A 25,332-nucleotide genomic window follows, 5' to 3' on the forward strand; every position below is an offset into this window, starting at 1 on the left:
TGCACACATGTTATTTATATATTTTTTTCTGATAGAGTTGGTATATTACATACACTGTAACCTTTTTTATTTCATTTTATCCTTTTTTTAAAATATATTTTATTTATTTATTTGTTTATTTATTGGCTGCGTTGGGTCTTCTGTTGCTGTGTGCCTTTCTCTAGTTGCGGTGAGCGGGGGCTACTCTTCATTGTGGTGCGAGGGCTTCTCATTGTGGTGGCTGCTCTTGTTGCAGAGCACAGGCTCTAGGCGTGCAGGCTTCAGTAGTTGTGGCACACGGGCTTCAGTTGTTGTGGCTCGTGGGCTCTACAGCGCAGGCTCAGTAGTTGTGGCACATGGGCTTAGTTGCTCCGTGGTATGTGGGAGCTTCCGGACCACGGCTTGAACCCGTGTCCCCTGCATTGGCATGCGGATTCTTAACCACTGTGCCACCAGGGAAGCCCCTGTAACCTCTTTTCTCAATATACTGTAAACATTTTTCTGTACCAATACATATTTGTCACTTCTAATAGCTGTACATTTTCAATACAACTTTCTCAATCAATCCCCTAATTTTGATAATACTGCTTCTAATTGTTTGCTATTATATATAACCATAACACTGTGTTTAAGAGAGTAGACAATAAAAGCTAACCTCCCAAGGTTCATATCATAGATCTTCCACTTACTAGCTTCAAAACCTTGGGTAAGTTACTTATTCACCAGATACCTCAGTAAATGAGTTAAAATGTATAAAGCTCTTGGAGACATAGCAAGTCTTAATATGTTACTCATGTTAACACCTTAACCCAGGGATCACTCTTTCATTACTACTGGTAAGAGGAAACTTAAAGACTAGTTATAACACTAGCTACATAATTATTAAAAGCAAAAGAAAGAAAAAGAAATTCAATACTTTAATACTTTAAAAAGTAGGTAAAATACTACCCATTCTTCCAGGCCTTTCTAAAGCAACCTCTTTTCTGAAGCCTTTCCCAATTTCTAACAACCAATGGTGGTATTCCCATACACTGGAACACACAGCAGTGTATCTGCTCCTTTCTTAGCAAACCTGGCATATTCTATCTTGAATTATATTTATGCATGTAGTGATTATCCCTTTCAGAACATAAGCAACTAAAAGACGAAGACTGTGCCTTATTTACCTCTGTATCCTAGTAGCAATCGGCACAATGACTTACACTAATGAGGCATCTAATAAATAATTTTGGAACTGAATGGACTCTAGGTTCCAAGCAAGGCAACAGATCAATAACTTAAAGGAGACATATTCTACAGTTCAGCATTCTCTAAATTCAGAAAAGTAAAAAGCCTACCAGGGACTTCCCTGGTGGCACAGTAGTTAAGAATCCACCTGCCAATGCAGGGGACATAGGTTCGATCCCTGGTCTGGGAAGATCCCACATGCCATGGAGCAACTAAGCCCGTGCACCACAACTACTGAGCCTGCGCTCTAGGGCCCGCAAGCCACCACTACGGAGCCTGAGCACCACAACTACTGAAGCCCGCGCGCCCTAGAGCCCTTGTGTCGTGACTATTAAGCCCGTGTGCTGCAACTACTGACGCCTACGCACCTACAGCCCGTGCTCCACAACGAGAAGCCACCGCAATGAGAAGCCCATGTACCGCTACTAAGAGTAGCCCCTGCCTGCTGCAACTAGAGAAAGCCCAAGTGCAGCAGCGAAGACCCAACGCAGCCAAGAAAAAAAAAAGGCCTACCAAAAAAATTTTGAGAATGCAGATACAAAGCTTAATGAAAGCAGTGAAATTTTCTCAGCAATGGTGAAATCTTTGGGCTTAGCCAGAGTCCTTTACCTCTTAGAGATTTTTGTTTTAAAAAAACAAAATAAAACTGCTTGTAAGAAACTAAGATAAAGACATCAATTCCATACAAAGAAAAATCCAGGGATTAAAGAAAGTTATCTGATAGGAGTGTAGTAAGTAGCCAGAAGAAGTGAGAGGGTTAGGAATAGATGGTTCAGCGACTAACAAAATCAGGCTGGTTTAAAGGAGAGACATTTGTAACATAGTACACTCAAACTCACCCTGGTCGCCGCTTAATAGCCCTCTGGACAATGGCTCCTCCACCTTGAATTCCAGGCCCAGGGTTTCCAGAGGCAATGGCTGGACCCAGTGATGGTACATCTGATGTCATTTCTGTCAGAGAAAAACAGAAATACAGATTTTAAAAAGATTGTTCTTGCTTATCATCATCATCAAACTGGCTAGAAGAAAGGCTCAAGCTATGGATAAAATCTCAGGAGTTTGCTAGAAAACCCAAATGCTCACGTCCAGGCTGCTTTTCTTTAATTCTTACCCTGAGAAAAGATTTCCCTACACTTCAATTCCCCCAACTTCATACAGTTTGGAAGAGGTAGCACTATATTCTATAGCCTTCTCTTTTAAAAGCTGGTAATAGTGACATAATATTAATCTAAAACACACACACAAATTGGTTTACATATTTCACTAATGCAACAAATATACATAACTTAGCTCCTCTGATTTTTTTTTTTTGGAAAATACAAAAAAAACCCAAAATTTAAAAAATCACCTAAATTCCAATACTCAAAAAAAAACTATATAGAGTAGGGACTTCCCTGGTGGTCCAGTAGACTCTGCGCTCCCAATGCAGGCGGCCCGGGTTTGATCCCTGGTCAAGGAACTAGATCCCACGTGCTGCAACGAAGACCCAGTGCAGCCAAATAAATAAACAAATGTGTTTTTTTTTTAAGTTGAGCTCATTTTATTTCTTATTTTTTCCCTCAGATTATATACACCTATCTCTCTGATCAAAAACAGGCACATTTGGTCATGGCTAATTATGTTCCAGAAAGCCTGCTACAATTTTTGCTCCCACTAACAGGATATGAGAGTACCTATTTCCCTCACCAGAACTGCATATTATACTTTTTAATTTCACCAAACCTGACAGGTAAAAATGGTACAGTATTTGTTGTAATTCTTGTATCTTTTTACATTAGTCATCTGAAATCAATGAGTTGACTCTTCATATCTTTAATATTTTTATACTGAATATCTTTTTCTAATGAATTTGTAAGATCTATCAGTATATAAAGGATATTAAAGGATATCAATATATAAAAGATAATATATGCCTGTTACGTATTACAAATATTTTTCATCACCTACCTTAGCCTTTAAATATATAACATTTCACAATTTTATGCTGTAAAATTTATCAGTGTTTTCCTAAATAATTCCGGGATTTCTGTCTTACTTAGGAAAGCTCCCCACCCTCGAGATTATTTCTATATTTTCTTATAATACTTTTGTGTTTCACATTTAGATTTTTAATCCATATGGAATTTACTACTTATGCCTACCTGGCATAAGGCAGGACTCTGATTATTTTCTTACACATGGTTAGATAATTATTCTAATATCATTTATGGGATAATCCATCCTTTCCTCACTTATCGGAAATGACTCCTTTACTACTTTACTTTTACTTTACTACTTTACTTACTTTACTTTACTTTTAGGTGTCTGCAAATAATTGATCTCTTTCTATACTTTTATTCTGTATTAATATATTTTCCAGCTCCTATGTCAATACTGAACATGTTTGATAACTACAGCTTTATAGTACATTTGAATTATCTAATAGGAAAGTCCTCCATTCTCCATTAATTTATTTTACAAAATTTTCTTATTAAATGTCATATACTACTTCTGCTTCAGCCAAAATTAAATAAAATTTTTAAAAATTAAAAAAAAAGTTTAAGAGATGAGTGGGAAATCACATTCTCTGATGATGGAAAACTAAGGAGGATTTGTCACCAGCAGACCTATAGCTAAACAGGGACTTCTCTGGTGGTCCAGGGGTTAAGAATCCACCTTCCAATGCAGAGGACGTGGGTTTGATCCCTGGTCAGGGAACTAAGATCCCACATGCTGCGGGGCAACTAAGCCTGCGCGCTGCAACTTCTAAGCATGCGGGCCACAACTAGAGAGCCCACGTGCTGCAAACTACAGAGCCCACAAGCTCTGGAGCCCGCACGCCACAACTATAGAGCCCACACGCTCTGCAACCCACGCGCCACTACAGAGAAGCTCGCGCGCCACAACGAGGAGTCCGCACCGCAGGGGAGGATCCGGTATGCCGCCAACAAAGATCTGGCATACCTCAACTAAGAGTCAACACAGCCAAAATAAAATAAATAAGTATTAAAGAGAACTTAAAAGAAAAAAAGAAAATCAGCAAAGATATAGAAGTTCTCAATGATACCTCAATCAACAGGGTCCAATTAACATTTATAAAAACACTACACCCAACAACAGCAGATATACATTCTTTTCAAGTGTCCCCAGAACATATACCAAGATAGACCATATCCTGGGCCTTTAAACAAACCTCAACAAGTATAAAAGAATTGCGGGAATTCCCTGGTAGTCCAGTGGTGAAGAATCCGCCTTCCAATGCAGGGGATGCGGGTTCGATCCCTGGTTGGGGAACTAAGATCCCACATGCCACGAGGCAACCAAAACTGCGAGCCACAACTAGAGAGAAGCCTGCGTGTCACAACTACTGAGCCCGCATGCTCCTGAGCCCGCAACTAGAGAGAAACCCACAACGAAAAGCCCGCACGCTGCAAGGAAGACCCAGTGCAGCCAAAAATTTAAAAAACAAACAAATAAATAAAATAATCATAGATTGGATTCTCCAACCACAGTGGAATCAAACTATTTAGAAATCAGTAACAGAAAGATAACAGGAAAATCTCCATTCACTTGGACATTAAATAACACATTTCTAAATAATCAGTCAAAGAGAAAGTCTCAAAGGGAATAAAAAGTACAGTGAACTAAAATTAAAATGAGGGACTTCCCTGGTGGTGCAGTGGTTAAGAATCCGCCTGCCAATGCAGGGGACACAGGTTCAAGCCCTGGTCCGGGAAGATCCCACATGCCGCGGAGCAACTAAGCCCGTGCACCACAACTACTGAGCCTGCACTCTACAGCCCGCAAGCCACAACTACTGAGCCCACCCCTGTGCCACAACTAGTGAAGCCCGTGTGCCTAGAGCCCGTGCTCCATAACACGAGAAGCCACTGCAATGAAAAGCTCACGCACTACAACAAAGAGCAGCCCCCACTCGCTGCAACTAGAGAAAGCCCATGCATAGCAACGAAGACCCGACACAGACAAAAATAAATAAATAAATAAATTTATTTTTAAAAATTTTAATGAAATTACAAGATGGTAAAATTTGTGGGACACCCCAGAAGCTATAGTCATTAAAATGCTATATTAGAAAAGAGGAAAAGTCAAATAAATCATCTAAACTTTCACCTCAAGAACCTAGGATAAATAAATAAATAAATAAACGCAAAGCAAGCAAAAGGAAAGAAATAATGGAAAACACAAAATAATAAAATTTTAAAACAGAAAAACAATTTAAAAATAAAACAAAGAATTCTTTAAATAGATCAATAAAATTGACAAACCTCTAGCAAGACACACAAACTACCAAAATCAGGGAAAAAAACCCAGGGATATCACTAGAGACCCTGAAGAAATCTAAGAGATAATTAGGAATACTAAAACTTACACACATAAATTTGACAACTTAGACCAAAAGGATCAATTCCTTAAAAAATACAAACTAAAACAACTGTTCAAACACAAAATAGTTGATATGAATGGCCTCATACCTATTAGAAAACTGAATTCATAATTTAAGCACTCTCAAAAAAAAAAAATTCTAGGTCTAGCTGATTTCACTGGAGAATGCGACCAAACATTTAAAGAACTAACAGCAATGCTACACAATCTCCTCCAGAAACTATTTGAGGAAGGGGACACTTACCAATTCATCTTTTGAAGCTAGTATTACCCTGATACAAAAACCAGACAACGACAGTAGAAAAACAAAACAAAAACTAGAGATCAATGTTCCTCATGAAAATAGATGCAAAAATCCTTAACAAAATATTAGTAAATAAAATTTAGCAATTTTAGCAAACAGAATTTAGCAATAGCTAAAGAACTATACAACATGACCATGTGTTTTATTCAAGGGAAGTAAACTGGTTCAATACTTGAAATCAATCAACATATTAATTGGCTAAGAAGAAAAATAACATGATCATATCAGCCTATGCATAAAAAGTATTTGCTAAAATTCAATACCCATTCTGATAAAAACATAGAAAAATTAAAATAAAGTGAAACGTCCTCACCTTGATAAAAGTATCTACAAAAAGAAAGAAAAAAAAAAACTACTGCTAATATACTTAATGGTGAAGGACAATGTTTTCTCCCTAAGATTTGGGAACTAGGAAAAAATGTTCACTCTCATCACTTATTTAAACATAGTGTGGGAAGTTCTAGCCTGTGCAAAAGTGCAGGAAAAGGAAATAGAAGGCATACAGATCAGAAAGGAAAAAATAAAACTGCCCCCATTTGCAGATTACATGATTGTCTTTGCAGAAAATCCTAAGGAATCTACCAAAACAAACAAAAAACCCTCCTAGAACAAATAAGTGAATTCAACGAAGTTGCAGTATACAAAATAAATATACAAAAATCAATTGTGTTTCTATATACTAGCAATTAACACATGGGCATCAAAATTTAAACTATAAAACCATTCATAACCACTTCAAAAAAGAAAAAATATTTAAGTATAAATCTATCAAACAGGCACAAGATTTGTATGCTGAAAGAATGCTGATCAAAGAACCAAAGACCTAAATAAATGGAGAGACATACCATGTTCATGGATTGGAAGACTCAACAAAAGATGTTAATTCTCTTCAAACTGATAAACAGGTTTAATGCAATTCCTATCAAAATTCTACCCAGATGTTTCTGAAGATATAAACATGACCATTCTAGGGACTTCCCTGGTGACACAGTGGTTAAGAATCCACCTGCCAATGCAGGGGACACAGGTTCGATCCCTGGACTGGGACGATCCCACATGCCACGGAGCAACTAAGCCTGCAAGCCACAACTACTGAGCCCATGTGCCTCAACTACTGAAGCCCGCATGCCTAGAGCCCGTGCTCCACAACAAGAGAAACCACTGCAATGAGAAGCCTGTGCACTGCAATGAAGAGTAGCCCCTGTTCGCCGCAACTAGAGAAAGCCTGCACACAGCAATGAAGACCAAACGCAGCCAAAAATAAAAAAAAACTAATGGTAAAAAAAAAAAAAAAAAACTAAAAAACTAATTGTATTAAAAAAAATGTTTTTAACTAAAAATTTTTTTTAAAAAATTAGGGCTTCCCTGGTGGTGCAATGGTTGAGAGTCCGCCTGCCGATGCAGGGGACACGGGTTCGTGCCCCGTCCGGGAAGATCCCACATGCCGCGGAGCGGCTGGGCCCGTGAGCCATGGCCGCTGAGCCTGCGCGTCCGGAGCCTGTGCTCCGCAACGGGAGAGGCCACAGCAGTGAGAGGCCCGCGTACCCAAAAAAAAAAAAAAAAAAAATTAAACATGGGGCTTCCCTGGTGGCACAGTGGTTGAGAGTCCGCCTGCCGATGCAGGGGACACAGGTTCATGCCCCGGTCCGGGAAGATCCCACATGCCACGGAGAGGCTAGGCCCATGAGCCATGGCCACTGAGCCTACGCATCCGGAGCCCGTGCTCCACAACGGGAGAAGCCACAACAGGGAGAGGCCTGTGTACCACAAAAAAAATAAAAATAAATAAAAAATTAAACATGACCATTCTAAAATTTATACAGGAAGGTAAGGAAACTATAATAGCTAAAACAAAGAAAAAGTGGGAGAAAAATCTACCTGAAAGACTTCTAATATAGCTACAGCAATTAAGACTGTGTGGCCCTGGCAAAGGGACAGACACTTAGATCGATGGAACCCAGAAACAGACCCACACAAATATGCCCAAATGATTTTGACAAAAGTGCAAAAGCAATTCAATGGAGGAAAGATAGCCTTTTCAACAAATGGTGCTAGAGCAACCAGACATCCATAGGCCAAAAAATGAACCTTGACCCCTTATACAAAAATTAATCAAAATGGATCATGGACTTATATGTAAAGTGTAAAACTATGTAACTTTTAGAAAAAAACACAGGAGTCGGACTTCCCTGGTGGCGCAGTGGTTAAGAATCCGCCTGCCAGTGCAAAGAACACGGGTTCGATCCCTGGTCTGGGAAGATCCCACATGCCGCAGAGCAATTAAGCCCGTGTGCCACAACTACTGAGCCTGCGCTCTAGAGCCCGTGAGCCACAACTACTGAGTCCACGTGCCACAACTACTGAAGCCTGTGCACCTAGAGCATGTGCTCGGCAACAAGAGAAGCCACCGCATAAGAAGCCCGCGCACGGCAACGAAGAGTAGCCCCCGCTCGCCGGAACTAGAGAAAGCCCACACGCAGCAATGAAGACCCAACGCAGCCAAAAATAAATAAATAAAAATAAATTTAAAAAAAAATAGGACAAAATCTGCAGGATCTAGGGGCTAGCCAAAGAGTTCTCAGACTTGGTACCATAAGCATGATCCACGAAAGGAAAAACTGGCAAACTGGACATCACTGAAATGAAAACCTTTTGCTCTGTGAAGGACATCACTGAAATGAAAAACTTTTGCTCTGTGAAAGACTGTGAGAGGATCAAAAGACAAGTTACAGAGTGGGAAAAACATTGCAACAAAGGACAAAGGACTTGTATCTAGAATATAAAAAGAACTCTCAAAACTCAACAGTAAAAAAGCAAACAGTCTTTTTTTTTTTTTGCGGTACGCAGGCCTCTCACTGCTGTGGCCTCTCCCGTTGCGGAGCGCAGGCTCCGGACGCACAGGCTCAGCAGCCATGGCTCACGGGCCCAGCCGCTCCACGGCATGTGGGATCTTCCCGGAACGGGGCACGAACCCATGTCCCCTGCATCAGCAGGCGGACTCTCAACCACTGCACCACCAGGGAAGCCCTACACTAGTAATTAGTTTCCTTCTCTTACTGCATTATTGCAAGGGTTCTTAATCTGTGTGTCAATGGATAAAATCCACCGGTAAACTTGGATGAAGAACAATTTTCTTTCTTTACTTTCATTAATCTCTAGCTGAAATTTAGCATTTCCTTCAATCATGAAAGTACAGTATAACAGTAGTTTTAGCAGTATCTGTGATTTTGTCATCAATAAAATCAGATATCACATGACAGTTATTACAGATATCTAGAATTACTGTTACATTCAATACTACTTTGAGAATATGGCAATTATTAGACTTGTCACTACATCTTATTTATTGTGTTAATAAAGAAGAAACATTAATTTTTGTATTACAAATTTGTAATTTTTTATATTCTGATAGCTATATTTTTAATAGAATTGATTTTTCAAAATACTATGTAGTGTTATTTACACTCTGAACAACATTCTACGGGTTCAACAGGGAGAGCAAGCTGCACGCCAGGGTGATCTGGGGGCCTAGGGACCTGCCCCACCAGCTCACCAGAGTTTCCTCCCATGTGCAAGTCTTTCTGTCCCTCACCAGGGTCTCCAACTTGGCCCAGGCCAGAGAAGGTTTTTATTTAGGAGTGGATGCAACACAAAAAGTGTGATAAGAACTTTTGAAGCCTCGAAGCAAAAGTGTTACTCCTTGGCTTTACAGTGAGTGCATGGATAATCAGTGATAATAATGACTAATTTTTTTCTATGTCTTCACTGTGTGCCAGGCACTGTGCTGGGCAACTTGTGTGCCTCTCATTTATTCCCACAATGACCCAATGAGGTTGAAGAAGCGTTCAACAAATGTCACCAGTCATAGGGGTCCACGTGATACAAAAGGTTAAGAATCTCTTTCTTTACTCACTTTTTTTTTTTGGCCATGCCATGCAGCTCGTGGGATCTTAGTTCCCTGACCAGGGATTGAACTCAGGCCCACGGCAGTGACAGCAAAGCACCAAATCTTAACCACTGGACTGCTCAGGAATTCCCATATTCTGATTTAATAGTCTTTTTTTCTTTAAATCAGGAATGGATTTTTAAAAATCAGAAACAAATGTTTTTATAAAGCATTTATTGATACAATCATTTTTCCCCCTTTAGTTTGTTAACGACCCAAGTATATAGGTTTTCTCAGGGTGACCAATCCTTGAGTTCCTAGAATAAATCTTGCTCAATAAATTGTAGTGGGCTGAAGAGTGTAAAAATGCATGTCCACAGAGACGCAGAATGTGATCTTACTTGGAAATAGGGTCTCTGAAGATATAATTAGTGAAGACGGAGATCATATTGAGTTAGGATGGGCTCTAAATCCAATGACTGCTGTTTTTATAAACGTAAAGAGACAGACATTTGGATACAGAGACTGGAGTGATGTGTCTACAACCTAGAAAAGAGGGAACCTAACCAGCCAATATCTTCATTTCGGACGCTGAGTCTCCAGAGCTGCAAGAGAATAAATTTCTGTTGTTTTAAGCCCTCTAGTTTGTGGTAATTTGTCACTACAGGCCTGAGGACCTAATATAATAATGATGTATGATTCTTTTAACATACTCTGGATTTAACTTACTAAGATTAGCTCCTTTTAAATGGAAGAGGAACTTAGCGTGATGTTAAGTGTAGCACAGTTAAGGAGTATTCTTAGTGCACTGAACAAAAGCACCTTCTATTAAAATCATAACTTGACATAAATTACAGAAAAATAGTAAATATTTTAGTCAACACAGTCTCCCAAATTTATAGAAAAGGTACTTCTCGGGACTTCCCTCATGGTTGAGTGGTTAAGACTCCGCACTCCTAATGCAGGGGGCCCAGGTTCGATCCCTGGTCAGGGAACTACATCCCGCATGCTGCACCTAAAGATCCCGCATGCTGCAAAAAAGATCCTGCACGCGGCAATGAAGATCCCGCGTGCTACAATTAAGACCCAGCACACCCAAATAAATAAATAAATAAATTTTAACTAAATGTGACTTCCTTTCCTGAAATAGGAGAAATAATACAAAACTAAGTCATTGAAAACATGAATGACGAAAACAGAAATGATAAAGGAAGCATTAAAAGTTGAACAGATAATGAAATGTTCAAAAAGAAATGTTGATAACAATAATTCATCATATTCCTACCTTGTATAAAATATGAACCACTTTGGATGTGTTTTCTTTTTTTCATAAACCTGTTTATTTACTCTTTTTTTTTTTTTTTTTTTTGCGGTATGCGGGCCTCTCACTGTTGTGGCCTCTCCCGTTGCAGAGCACAGGCTCTGGACGCGCAGGCTCAGCAGCCATGGCTCACGGGCCCATCCGCTCCACGGCATGTGGGATCTTCCCAGACAGGGGCACGAACCTGCATCCCCTGCATCGGCAGGCGGACTCTCAACCACTGCGCCACCAGGGAAGCCCTATTTACTCATTTTTATTTTTGGCTGCGTTGTGTCTTTGCTACTACACGCGGGCCCTCTCCAGTTGTGGGGAGCAGGGACCACTCTTCCCTGTGGTGCACGGGCCTCTCATTGCTGTGGCCTCTCCCGCAGCAGACCACCGGCTCTAGGGGCAAGGGCTCAGTAGTTGTGGCTCTCAGGCTCTAGAGCGCAGGCTCAGCAGTCATGGCACACAGGCCCAGCTGCTCTGCAGCATGTGGGATCCTCCCGGGCCAGGGATCGAACCCATGTACCCTGCACTGGCAGGCAGACTCCCAACCACTGTGCCACCAGAGAAGTCCTGGATGTGTTTTTTAATATTTTACTTATTATTCCTAAAACCTACCTCCAAATTATATTTATAATAAACTGCATCTAAACTCAAAATACAAAACCTCTTTTATGCATGTCTTTTGTTACATGCCCAAGCATTATAACTGCCTTTAATACTGGATAAAGAGAGTACTCAAATACTCACCATTAAAATGTTGATGCATCACAAAGCTACAGTAATCAAAATAGTGTGACAGTGGCATAGAGACAGACACATAGACCAACAAAATAGAATACAGAGCCCAGAAATAAAACCTCACATATACGGTCAAACGATTTTCAACAAGAGTGTCACAACCGTTCAATGGGGAAAGGATAATCTTTTCAACAAATGGTGCTGGGAAAACTGGATACCTGCATGTTAAAAAAAATGAAGTTGTATCCTTCCTTACATTACCTAATATACAAAAATTAACTCAAAGTGGATCAAAGATCTAAACGTAAGAGCAAAAAGTATGCAACTCATAGAAGAAAACAGGGAAAAAGCTTCATGACACTGGATGTGGCAATTTCTTGGATATATCAAAAGCACAAGCAACAAAAGTAAAAAATAGATAAATTGGACTTCATCAAAATTAGAAATTTTGTGCATCAAAGAACACTGTATCAACAGAGTAAAAAGGCAACCCACAGAATGGGAGAAAACAGTTGTGATCCATATGTGTGATGAGATTAAAATCCAGAATACATAAAGAACTCCTATGACTCAACAACAACAAAAAAAAGACAACCTAATTAAAAAATGGACAAAGGACTTGAACATGTTTCTCCAAAGAAAATATACAAATGGCCAATAAGCACATGAAAAGATGCCTAATATCACTAATCATTAGAGAAATGCAAATCAAAACTACACTGAGATATCACCTCACACCCATTAGGATGGACACCATGAAAAATAAAAAAAATAATAATATGTGTTAACAAGGATGTGAGGGAATTGAAACTATTGTACACTTTTGGTAGGAATGTAAAAGTGGCAGCCACTATTGAGAATAGTATGGAAATTCCTCAAAAAATTAAAACTACAATGAATATATAATCCAGCAATTCCACTTCTGGGCATATACTAAAAAGAACTGAAATTTGAAAGTAGGGTCTTGAAAAGACACTTGTACAACACCCAGGTTCAAAGCAGCATTAGTCACAAAAGCCAAGAGGAAGAAGCAACCCAGTGTTGATCAAGATGAATGGATCTTTAAATACACAGCATATACATCCAATGGAATACTATCCAGCCTTTAAAAAGAAGGAAATTCTGCAACATGCTACAACATGGATGAACCTTGAAAATATTATGCTAAGTGAAATAATCCAGTCACAAAAAGACAAATACTGCAGGATTCCACTTATATAAGGTACCTAGAATAGTCAGATTCATAGAGTGTAGAATGGCGGCGTGGGCTGGAGGGACTGGGGAACAGGAAGTAATTGTTTAATAAGTACAGAGTTTTAATTTTGCAAGATGAAAAAGTTCTGGAAGTGGATGGTGGTGATGGCTGCATAACAATGTGACTATACTAATGCCACTGACCTGTACACTTAAAAATAGTTAAAAAGAATATGAAAAATAATGTACATATAATGGTGTAACTGAGTCATTTTGCTGTACATCAGTAATTAACACAACATTGTAATTCAGCTACACTTCAATTAAAAATAAATTTTAGGGGCTTCCCTGGTGGCGCAGTGGATAGGAGTCTGCCTGACAATGCAGTAGACACGGGTTTGTTCCCTGGTCCAGAAGGATCCCACATGCCGCAGAGCAACTAAGCCCGTGCGCCACAACTACTGAGCTTGCGCTTGAGAGCCCGTGAGCCACAACTACTGAGCCCGTGTGCCTAGAGCCCGGGCTCCACAACAGGAGAGGCCACCGTGATGGATGGCCCGCACACCACAACAAAGAGTGGCCCCCGCTTGCCGCAACTAGAGAAAGCCTGTGTGCAGCAACGAAGACCCAACACAGCCAAAAAGAAATAAATAAAATAAAAATTGTTTTTAAATTGTTAATAAATTTTTAAAAAGTTAAAAAGGCAAATTTTATGTGTATTTTGCCACAATAAAAAAATTTCAATATATAAAAAAATTTTTGAGGTGGATCTATATGATTGAAATGGAAAGTTATTCACCATATATGATATGGAACAATAAGCTACAGAAAATTATATATAATATAATCCTTTATAAGGTTATATGCATAACAAAAGCCTGGAAGAATTCATTTCTATTTAGTGCATGCCTATTATATGCCAGGCATTGTTGCAGGCCCTAGAGATAGAACAATAAATAAAAGAGACAAAAATCCTAACTTTTTTTACATGTTAGTGGAAGAGAAAGATAAATTGAGAAATGATTAAAATATAAAATGGGTTGATAATATGAAACTGACATTTTATTTATTTATTTATTTTTTGCAGTACGCGGGCCTCTCACTGCTGTGGCCTCTTCCGTTGCGGAGCACAGGCTCCGGACGCGCAGGCTCAGCGGCCATGGCTCACGGGCCCAGCCGTTCCACAGCACGTGGGATCCTCCCGGACCGGGGCACGAACCCGTGTCCCCTGCATTGGCAGGCGGACTCTCAACCACTGCGCCACCAGGGAAGCCCGAAACTGACATTTTATAGGTAAAAAATGGATAGTCATTTCATTTGGTTTGACCTAACGATATGTTATATAGTGATAAATGTGGAGAAAAATAAACTAGGGGAGTCAACTCAGAAATACATAAAGGTTCCAGCAATTTTAGATGCTGAGGGAAGACCTCGCTGAAAAGGTTAACATTTAAGGAAAGGTCAGAAGGAGGTAAAGGAACAAACCATGCAGGTATCTGGGAAAAATGCATTCCAGGCAGAGTGCGAAGACCCAGAGGTGAGAGCATGCCTAGGTTCTAGAAATGGTGTGGATGACATCATGGCTAGAACGGAGTGAGCAAATGTTACACAATAAACTATTAACAGTCGTTATCTATGGGATGGCATTTAGAGACTCCTATATTTGATTTTCTACATATCCATTTCGTTTTCTCTTTTACATTAAACATATATTACTTTTACAATCAGGAAATGCGTGATCCCAATTTTTTAAAAAGAAAATTTATGTGCATGTGTCTATGTGTGTGGCATGTGTTGAAAATCTTAGAGAACACAAATCAAACTCTAAAGTGAGATAAATCTAGATTCCAATCCTAGGGTTACCACTTACTACGTATGACCTTGGGCAAATTATTTAATCTCTCAGGGTTTATCTGTAAAATGTAGCTAATGACAGTACCTACCTTTGGGGAAGATTAAATTAGATACTGCACGTGAATAGTGCCTGACATTGTAAAGTACGCCTTGAATAGTAGCTTTGTAAAAATATATCGAACACCAATTTGTTAACTGGTTTTGCCATTACTAATTTTTACATTACAAAAGTAATATATTAAAATATGGATATACAGAAACTCAGATGTAGACGTCTCTAAAAATACTCAATACAGAAGCAAACAGTCAAAAGTAAAATCCTCCACACATATACCCCAGCTTCCCCCATGGGAAACTGCTGTTAACATTTTGATACGAATCCTTCCAGACCTTTTTCTATACACCATATATTACAGGGTTTTAGCAATTTTTACATAACAAAGGAGAGGGACCATATTATATTTATTCTGAAACTTTTATTTTTTTCCAATTAACAATGTATCTTGGAAGGTATATCATGTCGATAAATACTGTTAGCTCATTCTTTTTAAGTTATACAGTATTTCATAGTACAAACGTACACATTTATGACATTCAAACTATCATTATCATAAATAATGTTTCAATGAATATCCTTGTATATCTTTAAGCAAAGATGCCAGTATTACCTACAACTAAAAAATTTCTAAAAATGACTCGCTGGATGTAAAGGAGCATATTTAAAACTGCCCATTACCCTCCAAGAAGGTCATACCAATTAAGAACCTCACCAATGGTATCAAATTACCCATACCTCCAACAGCACTGGACCTTAGCAATCTTCAAATTTTTACTAATTTTCCAGGTATAAAATGATTATCATTGTTGGTTTGATGTGGATTTCTCTATCATTAGTAAAACTGAGTTTACTTTATATGTTATTACTATTAACTTTTTCCAGTTAAATTTTAAATAGCTAATATATGTAACTTTCCTAAGAAAAAACAAAATTTTCCCATAAAAAATAAATTCCATACTTTCAATAATAGGTTTTTATGGGATCTAAAGGATAGAGAAATTTAGAGAAAAAAAAGATAATTGAGATGGTTTAAATTAAGGTCTGACACACTCCCTAGCACAGAGAAGGTACTCAACAGGAAGGAAAAACTAAAGGAAATAAAGCTACCAGCCAGCCAGCCAGCCAGCCAGGAAGTTTCAGAAAAGTTGGTCAAGCTGGACCTCAGAAAAACTAAAGAAGAGGAAAAAGACATCCCACATAGACAAAAGAACATGAGCAAATCATAAAGGGAGGTATGAACATAGCTGTGAGGAGGTGTAGGGAAACAGGCCTGTAAAGAGCAGAGTCTGTATTCAGGAGAAAATATAAGATGTCAAATGCTAGCCAACTGTAAGAAGGCCTTGAATGCCAAGATGAGATCTTAAATCTGATTCAATAAGCAACTGAAAGACAAAATATATTAAGTCAGAGTGACAAGAAGAAAATGTAAGTTAAAAGATTAATTTGACAGATTTAAAATTTGAATAGAAGCAGGGAAACGAGACTAATCAAAAATGAGGTGTGGGGTGTAGAAGGCAGGGCAAATGAAAGCTAAAATAAAAAGGATTAGTTTGATATCTGTTTAAGCAGCAGGTGGATTCCCAGATCCTCTCCCTGTCCCTTCCAGCAGGGAAAATGCCCCTCCACCACCCAGTCAAAAAACTGATTTATTCTCTGAAGAGTGTAAACCAGAGGTCCTCTGGACTGGGGAACACCAGACAAATTTGAAAGTGAGGTTACAATACTGAAAACAGGGTAACTAACAGCAATGTATGCAAAATGGATGTATCCTGTTGTACTGCTTCTTTCCTGTATTCCATGTTTCCTCTTTCTTGGTTTACTCTTGCCTATTGGTAAATCTCATCCCCTAGTAAGTTCCTGAGAAAGAGTATAAGGGAGACCTTGGGTATGTGAAAGTATCTTTCTTCCACTTCACTAACTGATAGTTTGCCTAGGTATGGAATTCTGAGTTGGAGATTACTTTCCCTCAGAATTTTGAAGGCATTGCTCCATTGTCATCTATCTTCCAGTGTGACTACTGAGAAGCAAAACTAATCTGATTCCTTATTTATTTATTTTTTTTGCGGTACGCGGGCCTCTCACTGCTGTGGCCTCTCCCGCTGCGGTGCACAGGCTCCGGACGCGCAGGCTCAGCGGCCATGGCTCACGGGCCCAGCCGCTCCGCGGCATGTGGGATCTTCCCGGACTGGGGCACAAACCCGTGTCCCCTGCATCGGCAGGCAGACTCTCAACCACTGCGCCACCAGGGAAGCCCCCTTCTTATTTTTAACTGACCAATTTTCTTCTCTCTGGAGCTTATAGGATACTCTTTGTATCTGATGCTGAAATTTCATAATAATGTGCCTTGAGTGGGTGAGTTTTTCATTCATTGTTCTGGCTCCTTCAATTTGAAAACTCTTGCCTTTTACTTCTGGGACATTTTATTTAATCAAAAGTTAAAAGTTTGGTTAAAAGAAATAAAAATGGATGTCACTGGCGAGAAGAAGCTGAGAGAAGGGGTAGAGGACTGCTGTTTTTATAACAAATCATGTAACACTAAGTCATTAAATATATGCATGGGTAATTTTTATTAAAATAATTTTTAACATATATATGTTTAAATAAATATATTTTAAGAATCACAGATGTAGAAAACAAACTTATGGTTACCAAGGGGGAAAGGGGGAGAGGGATAACTTGGGAGATTGGGATTGACATATACACACTACTATATATAAAACAGATAACTAATTAAGAACCTACTTATATAGCACAGGGAACTATACTCAATACTCTGTAATGACTTATATGGGAAAAGAATCTAAAAAAGAGTAGATATACATATATGTATAACTGATACACTTTGCTGTACAGCAGAAACTAACACAACATTGTAAAGCAACTATAATCCAATAAAGATCAATTTTAAAAAATTAATAAATACATCTATTTTGGGTATATATTTTATATGGTTAAAATGTTTTATATGTTTTAATATCCTTATATGTTTAAAAATGCTTTTTTTAAATGCAAAAAAAAACAAGATGTGATAACAAATCAGATAAATACATAAAAGAATCCAAACACATCTAATTGCTTAACCTGGGGAACTGGAAAAACTGCAATAGTCACAAAAGATACAGAAAAATTAGGAAGGTCAGCAGATCTGAAGGAAATACTAGTGACTATATATATATATATATATATATATAAAAATAACATGTTACAGTTATTCAAATAAAGTTTTTTTTTAAATAGATGAAAATACAGGAAAAGAAGCTTATGTGAGAAGACAGGAATAAAAATTTTAGAGAGTCTTCAATATATAAAAGATAAATGAGGGAAGGAGATACAGTAGTTACCAAATAAATGTTTAATTGAGGCAGGTAGGTGGGCAAATAGAAATGAAGGAAGTTGACTGGCTTACTAATTAATTAATCAATTAAGAGCTCCAGTCCCAGGAGTGAGACTAGAAAAGGAGAAGCATAATAAACAAGAAAAAGAAAATGAGCAGGCCTAAGGAACAAAGAAGGAAGAGTCAGTGAGAAAGAACAAGCAATGCAGTGTCTCTGAAGCCAAATTCAAGAAGTTCATCAAAAAGGGACAATAATGGGGTATGAAAAACTAGGAGAAGGATTCCAGTAAGAGTTAAGGATTCCAGTAAAAGTTGTTTAAAGAGGTGAAAAACAACTATGAAGAAAGAATACAAGAAGTTATAGAAACGATTTTAGGAACTGCAACACTCTTCCAGCAACTTTTTCAGCACCTTGCACTCACTTCTCCATCCAAGCAACTGTGCCATCCTGGCTGTTGGACGTGGTATTTCACCTTCTTCATCTACTAAAAAAGACAATACCCCACCCTCCTCCTCCTCAAAAAGTATCCATTGTGCCACATTTCTGTAGGAAGTGACTTTAAGTCACAATGGAGAAAGTCTTATAACTTAGTAATTAAGAATACTGTCTAGGGCTTCCCTGGTGGCGCAGTGGTTGAGAGTCCGCCTGCCAATGCAGGGGACACGGGTTCGTGCCCCGGTCCGGGAGGATCCCACATGCCGTGGAGCGGCTGGGCCCGTGAGCCATGGCTGCTGAGCCTGAGCTCTGCAACGGGAAAGGCCACAACAGTGAGAGGCCTGCGTATCGCAAAAAAAAAAAAAAAAAAAAGAATACTGTCTAAAGACCACAAATAATAAATGTTGGTGAGGATGTGGAAAAATAGGAACCCTCAGACACTGTTAGTGGAAATGTAAAACGGCGTAGCCACTGTGCAAAACAGTATGGAGGTTTCCCAAAAAAGACTAAAAATTAAAGTACCATATGACCCAGCAATCCCACTCGGGGGAATTTATCCAAAAAAAACAAAACAAAACACTAATTCAAAAGATACTTGTACTCCAATGTTCATAGCAGCATTATTTACAATTGCCAAGATATGGAAGCAACCTAAGTGTCCATCAACAGACAAATGGATAAAGAAGATGTAGTACATATATACAACGGAATACTACTCAGCCATAAAAATGAAACTTGCCATTTGCAAAAACATGGATGGACTTGGAGGGTATTATGTTAAGTGAAATAAGTCAAACAGAGAAAGACAAACAATGTATGATATCACTTATATGTGGAATCTAAAAAATAATACATACTCCTGAACGTAACAAACAAGAAACAGACTCACAGATATAGAAAACAAATTAGTGGTTACTAGTAGGGAGAAGGAAGAGGGGAGAGACAAGATGAGGGTAGGGGATTAAGAGCTACAAACTACTATATATAAAATAAATAAGCTACAAGGATCTATAGTACAACAAAGGGCATACAGCCAATATTTAATAATAACTATAAATGGAATATAACCTTTAAAATTGTGAGTCACTATGTTGTACACCTGAAACATATAATATTGTACATCAACTATATTTTAATTTAAAAAAAGAAAAAAAAACTCCTAAAAAAAAAATTTGTGTAGACGGACTGCCAGCAATCAAAATGTCTCTACCCACCCCCCAAAAAAACTGTCTCTACCCGCTACTAGCTATGTGACTTCAGACAAACTAATTATTCACTCTGTGCCTTAGTTTCCTCATCTGAAAACAAGAATATTAATATATACCTCATAGGAGTCTTGTAAAGATTAAATGAGGAGACTTCCCTGGTGGTCCAACGATTAAGAATCCGCCTTCCAATGCAGGGGACCCAGGTTCGACCCCTGGTCAGGCAACTAAGATCCCACATGCCGCAGGGCAACTAAGTCCGCGCACCGCAACTACTGAGCCTCTGCACCACAACTAGAGAGTCCACATGCCACAACTATTGAGCCCGTGTGCTCTGGAGTCTGTGCGCCACAACTAAGACCAGACACAGCTAAAATTAAAAAAATAAATAAATAACTTTTTCTAAAGAAAAATATTAAATGAGATAAATATATGAATATTAAGTGAGGTAATATATTTATAACAATATCTGGCATATAATTATTGTTAGCTATTATAAATTAATTCATGTTGTTAATGGTTTAATTAGTGTTATCCTTTCAAAGGTATTTTCATATTAACAGTGCATAAAGATATGAACCTCCAATGCCAGGTTTTACAACATTCATTTATTCAACAAACATTTACTGAACTGTAGTCCTACGTACTAGGCACCCCTGGGAGCAGTAGGGTGCTGTGGTGAACAAGGGAGGTAAAGGTCCTACTCTCATGGAACTTAAATTCTAATTAAGTTGTTGAAGTCATAAACTTAGTTTGTCTACTCAACTAGAGAAAATGTGAAGGGACAAATACAAAATGAAGAAATGATGAAAAGAGATGCAAATTTAGAGAATTTATTTGGAAACTAAGAGATGGTTTCTAACATACAGAATAGCCAACAAAACAGGAAAGTGTAGCCTGGCATATAGTAAGAACTTAATAGATGTTTAATAAATGTGCCAGTTCCTCTCTCTAGGTTTGTTTTCTTACATGTAAAATGACAGGAGTTACCTTGAATCCAACTCCAATATTCGTTGATGTCTACTTATTGAAATCATCATGGCATATTAGGCAGCATTCTTAAAAACAGATGGCTGTACAGGCAGGGCCTATCATTGGGTGTGGGTGATGGGCCCAAATAGACTCCACTGAGCTCAGGCCTTGCATATCACAAGAGCTTTAAATGTATCCTTTACTGTTACATCTAAATAAGATCAGCTATACAACCACAGAGACACTGGATAACACTGACAGAAATGTCACCCTTGCACCTCTATACAGGACTATACCACCAGGGAATTAACATTTAAAATAAATATGGTAAATAGCCTGAAGGGGAAAAAAAAAAGATGGTTCCAAAGATAGTTTCTACAATTAAGGATTCAAATTTTACTAGTTTTGAAATTAAATATGCCCCAAATGTCATAACCTAAGTAAAATCAAGGAAAAAGTGTTTAGTTTCCTTGAGTGTTGCAATTTAGTTTTTTGAAGATCAACCACCACTTGGTACTGTGGAAATCCCTACTGTTACTGCCTTAGAAGAAAGTCATCCATAGCAGACAACCACAAAAGACTTTCACAAAACATCCATGAAACAACATATTCTCATCTGTTAGTGGATTGTTTGAGTAGAGGAGTAGGGTTGGAATGCAAAAAAGTAAAGTGAGAGACCACTATTTCAAAACAACAAGAAAAGTAGAGTTTCAAGAATGCAGAAGTATCTACTTCTTAATTTCTAAAAAAACAGAAAAGATTCAGTCTGGTGCCACAATTCGAACAGCATAAAAAGTATATGGATTAAGGTTCTTTTTCAAAAATGTTAATTGTATTTCAATTGCTGAATTAGTAAACTATATTTAAACACTTTTGAAATAGGTTTTTGCAATAGAATATAATTTTTAAAGTATCTTGGCATTGTAATTTTATACTGCATAAATTCCTATTTTCCTGTATCTGAAAAAGGTTAAGTAAAGGTAATGGGTAAGAAGTCTGCTAATTGATGCTTTAAAAACTATAATTTATGAAGGTAAAAATTATGTGGAAAAAAAAAGTTTTCCTAAGTGTCAGCCTTACAAACCCAAACAAGTGTGTTCCTTCCTTTGCCTTCTACCCGTTCTCTACCCACAATAAATGGTACCTAATACCACAAAAAGAGGTCCCTGGGAAAGAGAACACCAGAATCAAGGAAGAAGAAAACTGTACTCCTAAAAATTCATTCACATCTCTGGTTTGAATACTGAATTATAAATCAAATAACTAATCTATTCCCAAACAGTGCCTTAGCCGATACATTACAAATCACACGTGCAATTTTTTAAATGTTTCTCAAAATGTTTAGTTATGTAGACAAGAAAGATATAGCCTAAGACTTCATGGACCACCCACCCACTCACTTATCTTGCCACTGCTAAGTAGAATTAGTGAAAAATAATAGAATATGAAGAATTATCAATTACGCAGAAAAAAGCCACCACCACATTAGAACTATTACTTCAACGTAACTCTTAGATTGTGGAGTATAAACTATATCTTACTCTTCTTTTGATCCAGCACCATGTTAAGACATAGAGAAAAATGCAAAGGAACCAGGTCCCCTGCAAGACCCTGAAAGAACACCAACAGTCTCTAAATCAAACTCTAAATACAACTAAAATGATCAAGTATTGTTATTAACACTAAGGATTAACTTAAATGAAGCTTAGAAGAGTTAAATAATTATTACCAAAATTCTTTGCAGACATATGTGAGGACAGAACAAACAAGAACCATAGGGAAACTTAACTAGCAAAATGACAAAGTAGAAAAAACTCAAAGAAATCAGTCTGATGTCCCTAGTCCTTAAAATGACTCTAAGGATTAAAGGTTTGACCATGCAACAAAGAATTCTGACCTGAAAACCATTTACTTTCTTTTCACTGAGCACAGTTCATTCCCACCCTGTGTCCCTACATTTATGGTCCTCATTTCCCAAAATGGAACAGGCTATCAAAACTCCACAATGCAACTATGATCTCTTCCTTTTGATACAAAGAGGCAAAACAAGAATTGAAGGAAGAAAATGCACTTTCTAATTTAATTATCATGTGTTGAACTTGGGATCAATAACTTGTAAGAGATGGGAGAATTATCCAACATCGAAAAAGAACCCTAGGGCTTCCCTTGTGGCGCAGTGGTTGAGAGTCCCGGGTTCGTGCCCTGGTCCAGGAAGATCCCACATGCCGAGCGGAGCGGCTAGGCCCGTGAGCCATGGCCGCTGAGCCTGTGCTCCGCAACGGGAAAGGCCACAACAGTGAGAGGTCCGCAAAAAAAGAACCCTAAAAACTGCAGAAGCAGGCTGCCAAAGGGCAATAAACAAAGTAACTGTTTCATCATAAGCAAGGATTCTGCACAAATGAATGTTATTTTCTGCTTACAGTTTTAAGTTGATATTGATCAGCTAATGAAAATGTGGTCAAGAGATTGTCATTCTGGTTACTGTTGTTTAAAAAACAAAACAAAATAAAGCAACCCAACCCACACTGCTGGGAAAAAAGCTTCTGACATATGCACTAAACTTCTTTACCCAGGCCACCTCTTAATAAGAGAAATGCTTTGCAACTTGACTAGGGTTATATAAGTATTTTGCAATGTGTTATCAGTTTAAAATCTTGTTTATTTACTCCCTAGTTAACAGGTTATTTTACTTCAAGGTCAGGTCTGCCATAATAATAGCATCTTTCTGATTTTATTCCATCACTCAGCACTTCCTGCAATGCAATTTTAGCCATTAACTTTATCTCCTTTTCCTCTTAAAATATTTAAAAGATTTAAAAATATGATATTGACATGTGACAAATTAACTTCTTTAAATAGGTCTGTTCCCAGAAACATGGTAGGAAAGACAGTAAATTTCAGTGATTCAATTGTAATAGCAAAAGCTGAGTACTGTAAAATACTACTGCCTTTCAGAGACACGAAAAAAAATCCAGTTTAAGTTTTAACAAGGGAACAGCAGTGAATCCTTCCCACTACCATATTTTCAAGTTATTCACCCCCACCTCTCACTTCTTTTCTAAGGCTATCAAAGATAAGGATTTCTGGGGAATAGCCAAGGTCAGCAAAGTAAACTAGGATCCCTTAAATGAAATACTTCCTAGGGAGAAATGACTGTAATGTACTGGAAAGAGGACTGGGACTAGGAATTTGAAGACCTGATCTGTCTAGACCTGCTGCTGCACTACACCCCATTCCATCTTTTAGACATGACTGACTAGATTTTTAACGTTCAAGCTCCCACTTTAGAAGAGATGTTCATTGAGAAATAGCATGAACTGAACTTTTCTTAAAGAATGGGAACTGCCTTGACCCACCTAACAAGATTTAAACCTGGGTCCTGGATGCTTGCTGTTGGCAAGATCTATCCTGTAACTCAAACATTACACAAACCTCTGCCTTCAGCAGCTAATGACACTAGAGGCACCTCTTAATACATAAACGCAAGTTTCAAAGGATAGCCCTCGGATAGGGAGGGAGGAGGTACAGCTTCTTTTTTTTTAAGAAACTGAGTATGAATTCAAAGATTTTTAAAATTTAAAATCTAAACGTTTGGAAGTAACACCTCAGCTAAACAGCAACATGATCCTATGAGTCCCAACTACCTTTAAAGTAAAACGAGCCACACTGCCCACAGTTATTCGGCATCAAGCAGGTCCACAGTGGGCAGAAGGCTGAAAGAGGACTACATCGCACACCAGAAAGCCGCCACAAGAGTGGAGGCGGGCCAGCCCCGCACGGACAGCTGCTCAAACAGAACTCGGGGCAAGGAATCCCCAACTCCCACCCGCCTGCTCCCTCCCTCCACCTCGGGTCTCCCCTGTTCCCCAGGGGCGGGCCCCTCCCCCAGGTCACTCCCCTCCCCCAGGTCACTCCCCTCCCCCACCGCCCCGTAGCCACCCCCACGCGTCTCAGCGCCCTCAGCCCCAACTACGGCCCCTCAGCGCTGGGTCTACCCAGTTGCCAACCCCTTCAGCCCCTCCTCCTTGAGAGGCACCCCAGTCCTCCGTCTCCTCACCGGGATTAGCAGTAGTCGCCGCCATAGCTGTAGATGCCACCGCCGCCGCACCCCCCCCCAGTGGGAGGAGCCACCGCCAAGGAACCGGGGGGAGGGGGAGGGGAGAGCCACTCCCCAGACGCGGCGCCGTACTGCCGCCAATGCTACCGCGGAATCCAAGATGGCGGCTGCAGCAACCGCCCCCCGCCCCACCATCCCCAGCCCCTACGACGGAGAGACCCGCCCCTAGAGGGGGCGGGGTCATCCCCAAGGCCAGCCTCCTCGGGAAAACTGACCAATGGAATCGCAAAACGACCAGAAGCAGGGCTGGCCACGGAGCTGCCAGCCAGTCCAGTGGAGGAGGGAGGGCGAGGAAGAAGTCCAGCTGTCTCTCTCTAATTCCGCCTCTTCTACCTT

The 25,332-nt window shown here is 39.1% G+C and overlaps 1 protein-coding gene across 6 annotated transcripts in view; it reads right to left on the minus strand.

The window, feature by feature from the left end:
- ARNT (aryl hydrocarbon receptor nuclear translocator) overlaps nt 1-25,090 on the minus strand; it is a 62,373-nt gene extending 37,283 nt beyond the window's left edge. For all 6 annotated transcript variants that reach the window (XM_079944573.1, XM_079944574.1, XM_079944572.1 and 3 more), the window contains exons 1-2: nt 24,937-25,090; nt 2,046-2,157 (exon numbers count right to left, since the gene is read on the minus strand). In XM_079944573.1, coding sequence (XP_079800699.1) covers nt 2,046-2,157; nt 24,937-24,961 — 137 coding nt within the window. In that variant the 5' untranslated portion in view covers nt 24,962-25,090. The remainder of the gene's footprint in view (nt 1-2,045; nt 2,158-24,936) is intronic.
- Nucleotides 25,091-25,332: the final 242 nt, after the last annotated feature.

This window comes from Stenella coeruleoalba (assembly GCF_951394435.1).
Source record: "Stenella coeruleoalba genome assembly, chromosome: 1".
Classification (NCBI taxonomy): Eukaryota; Metazoa; Chordata; class Mammalia; order Artiodactyla; family Delphinidae; genus Stenella; species Stenella coeruleoalba.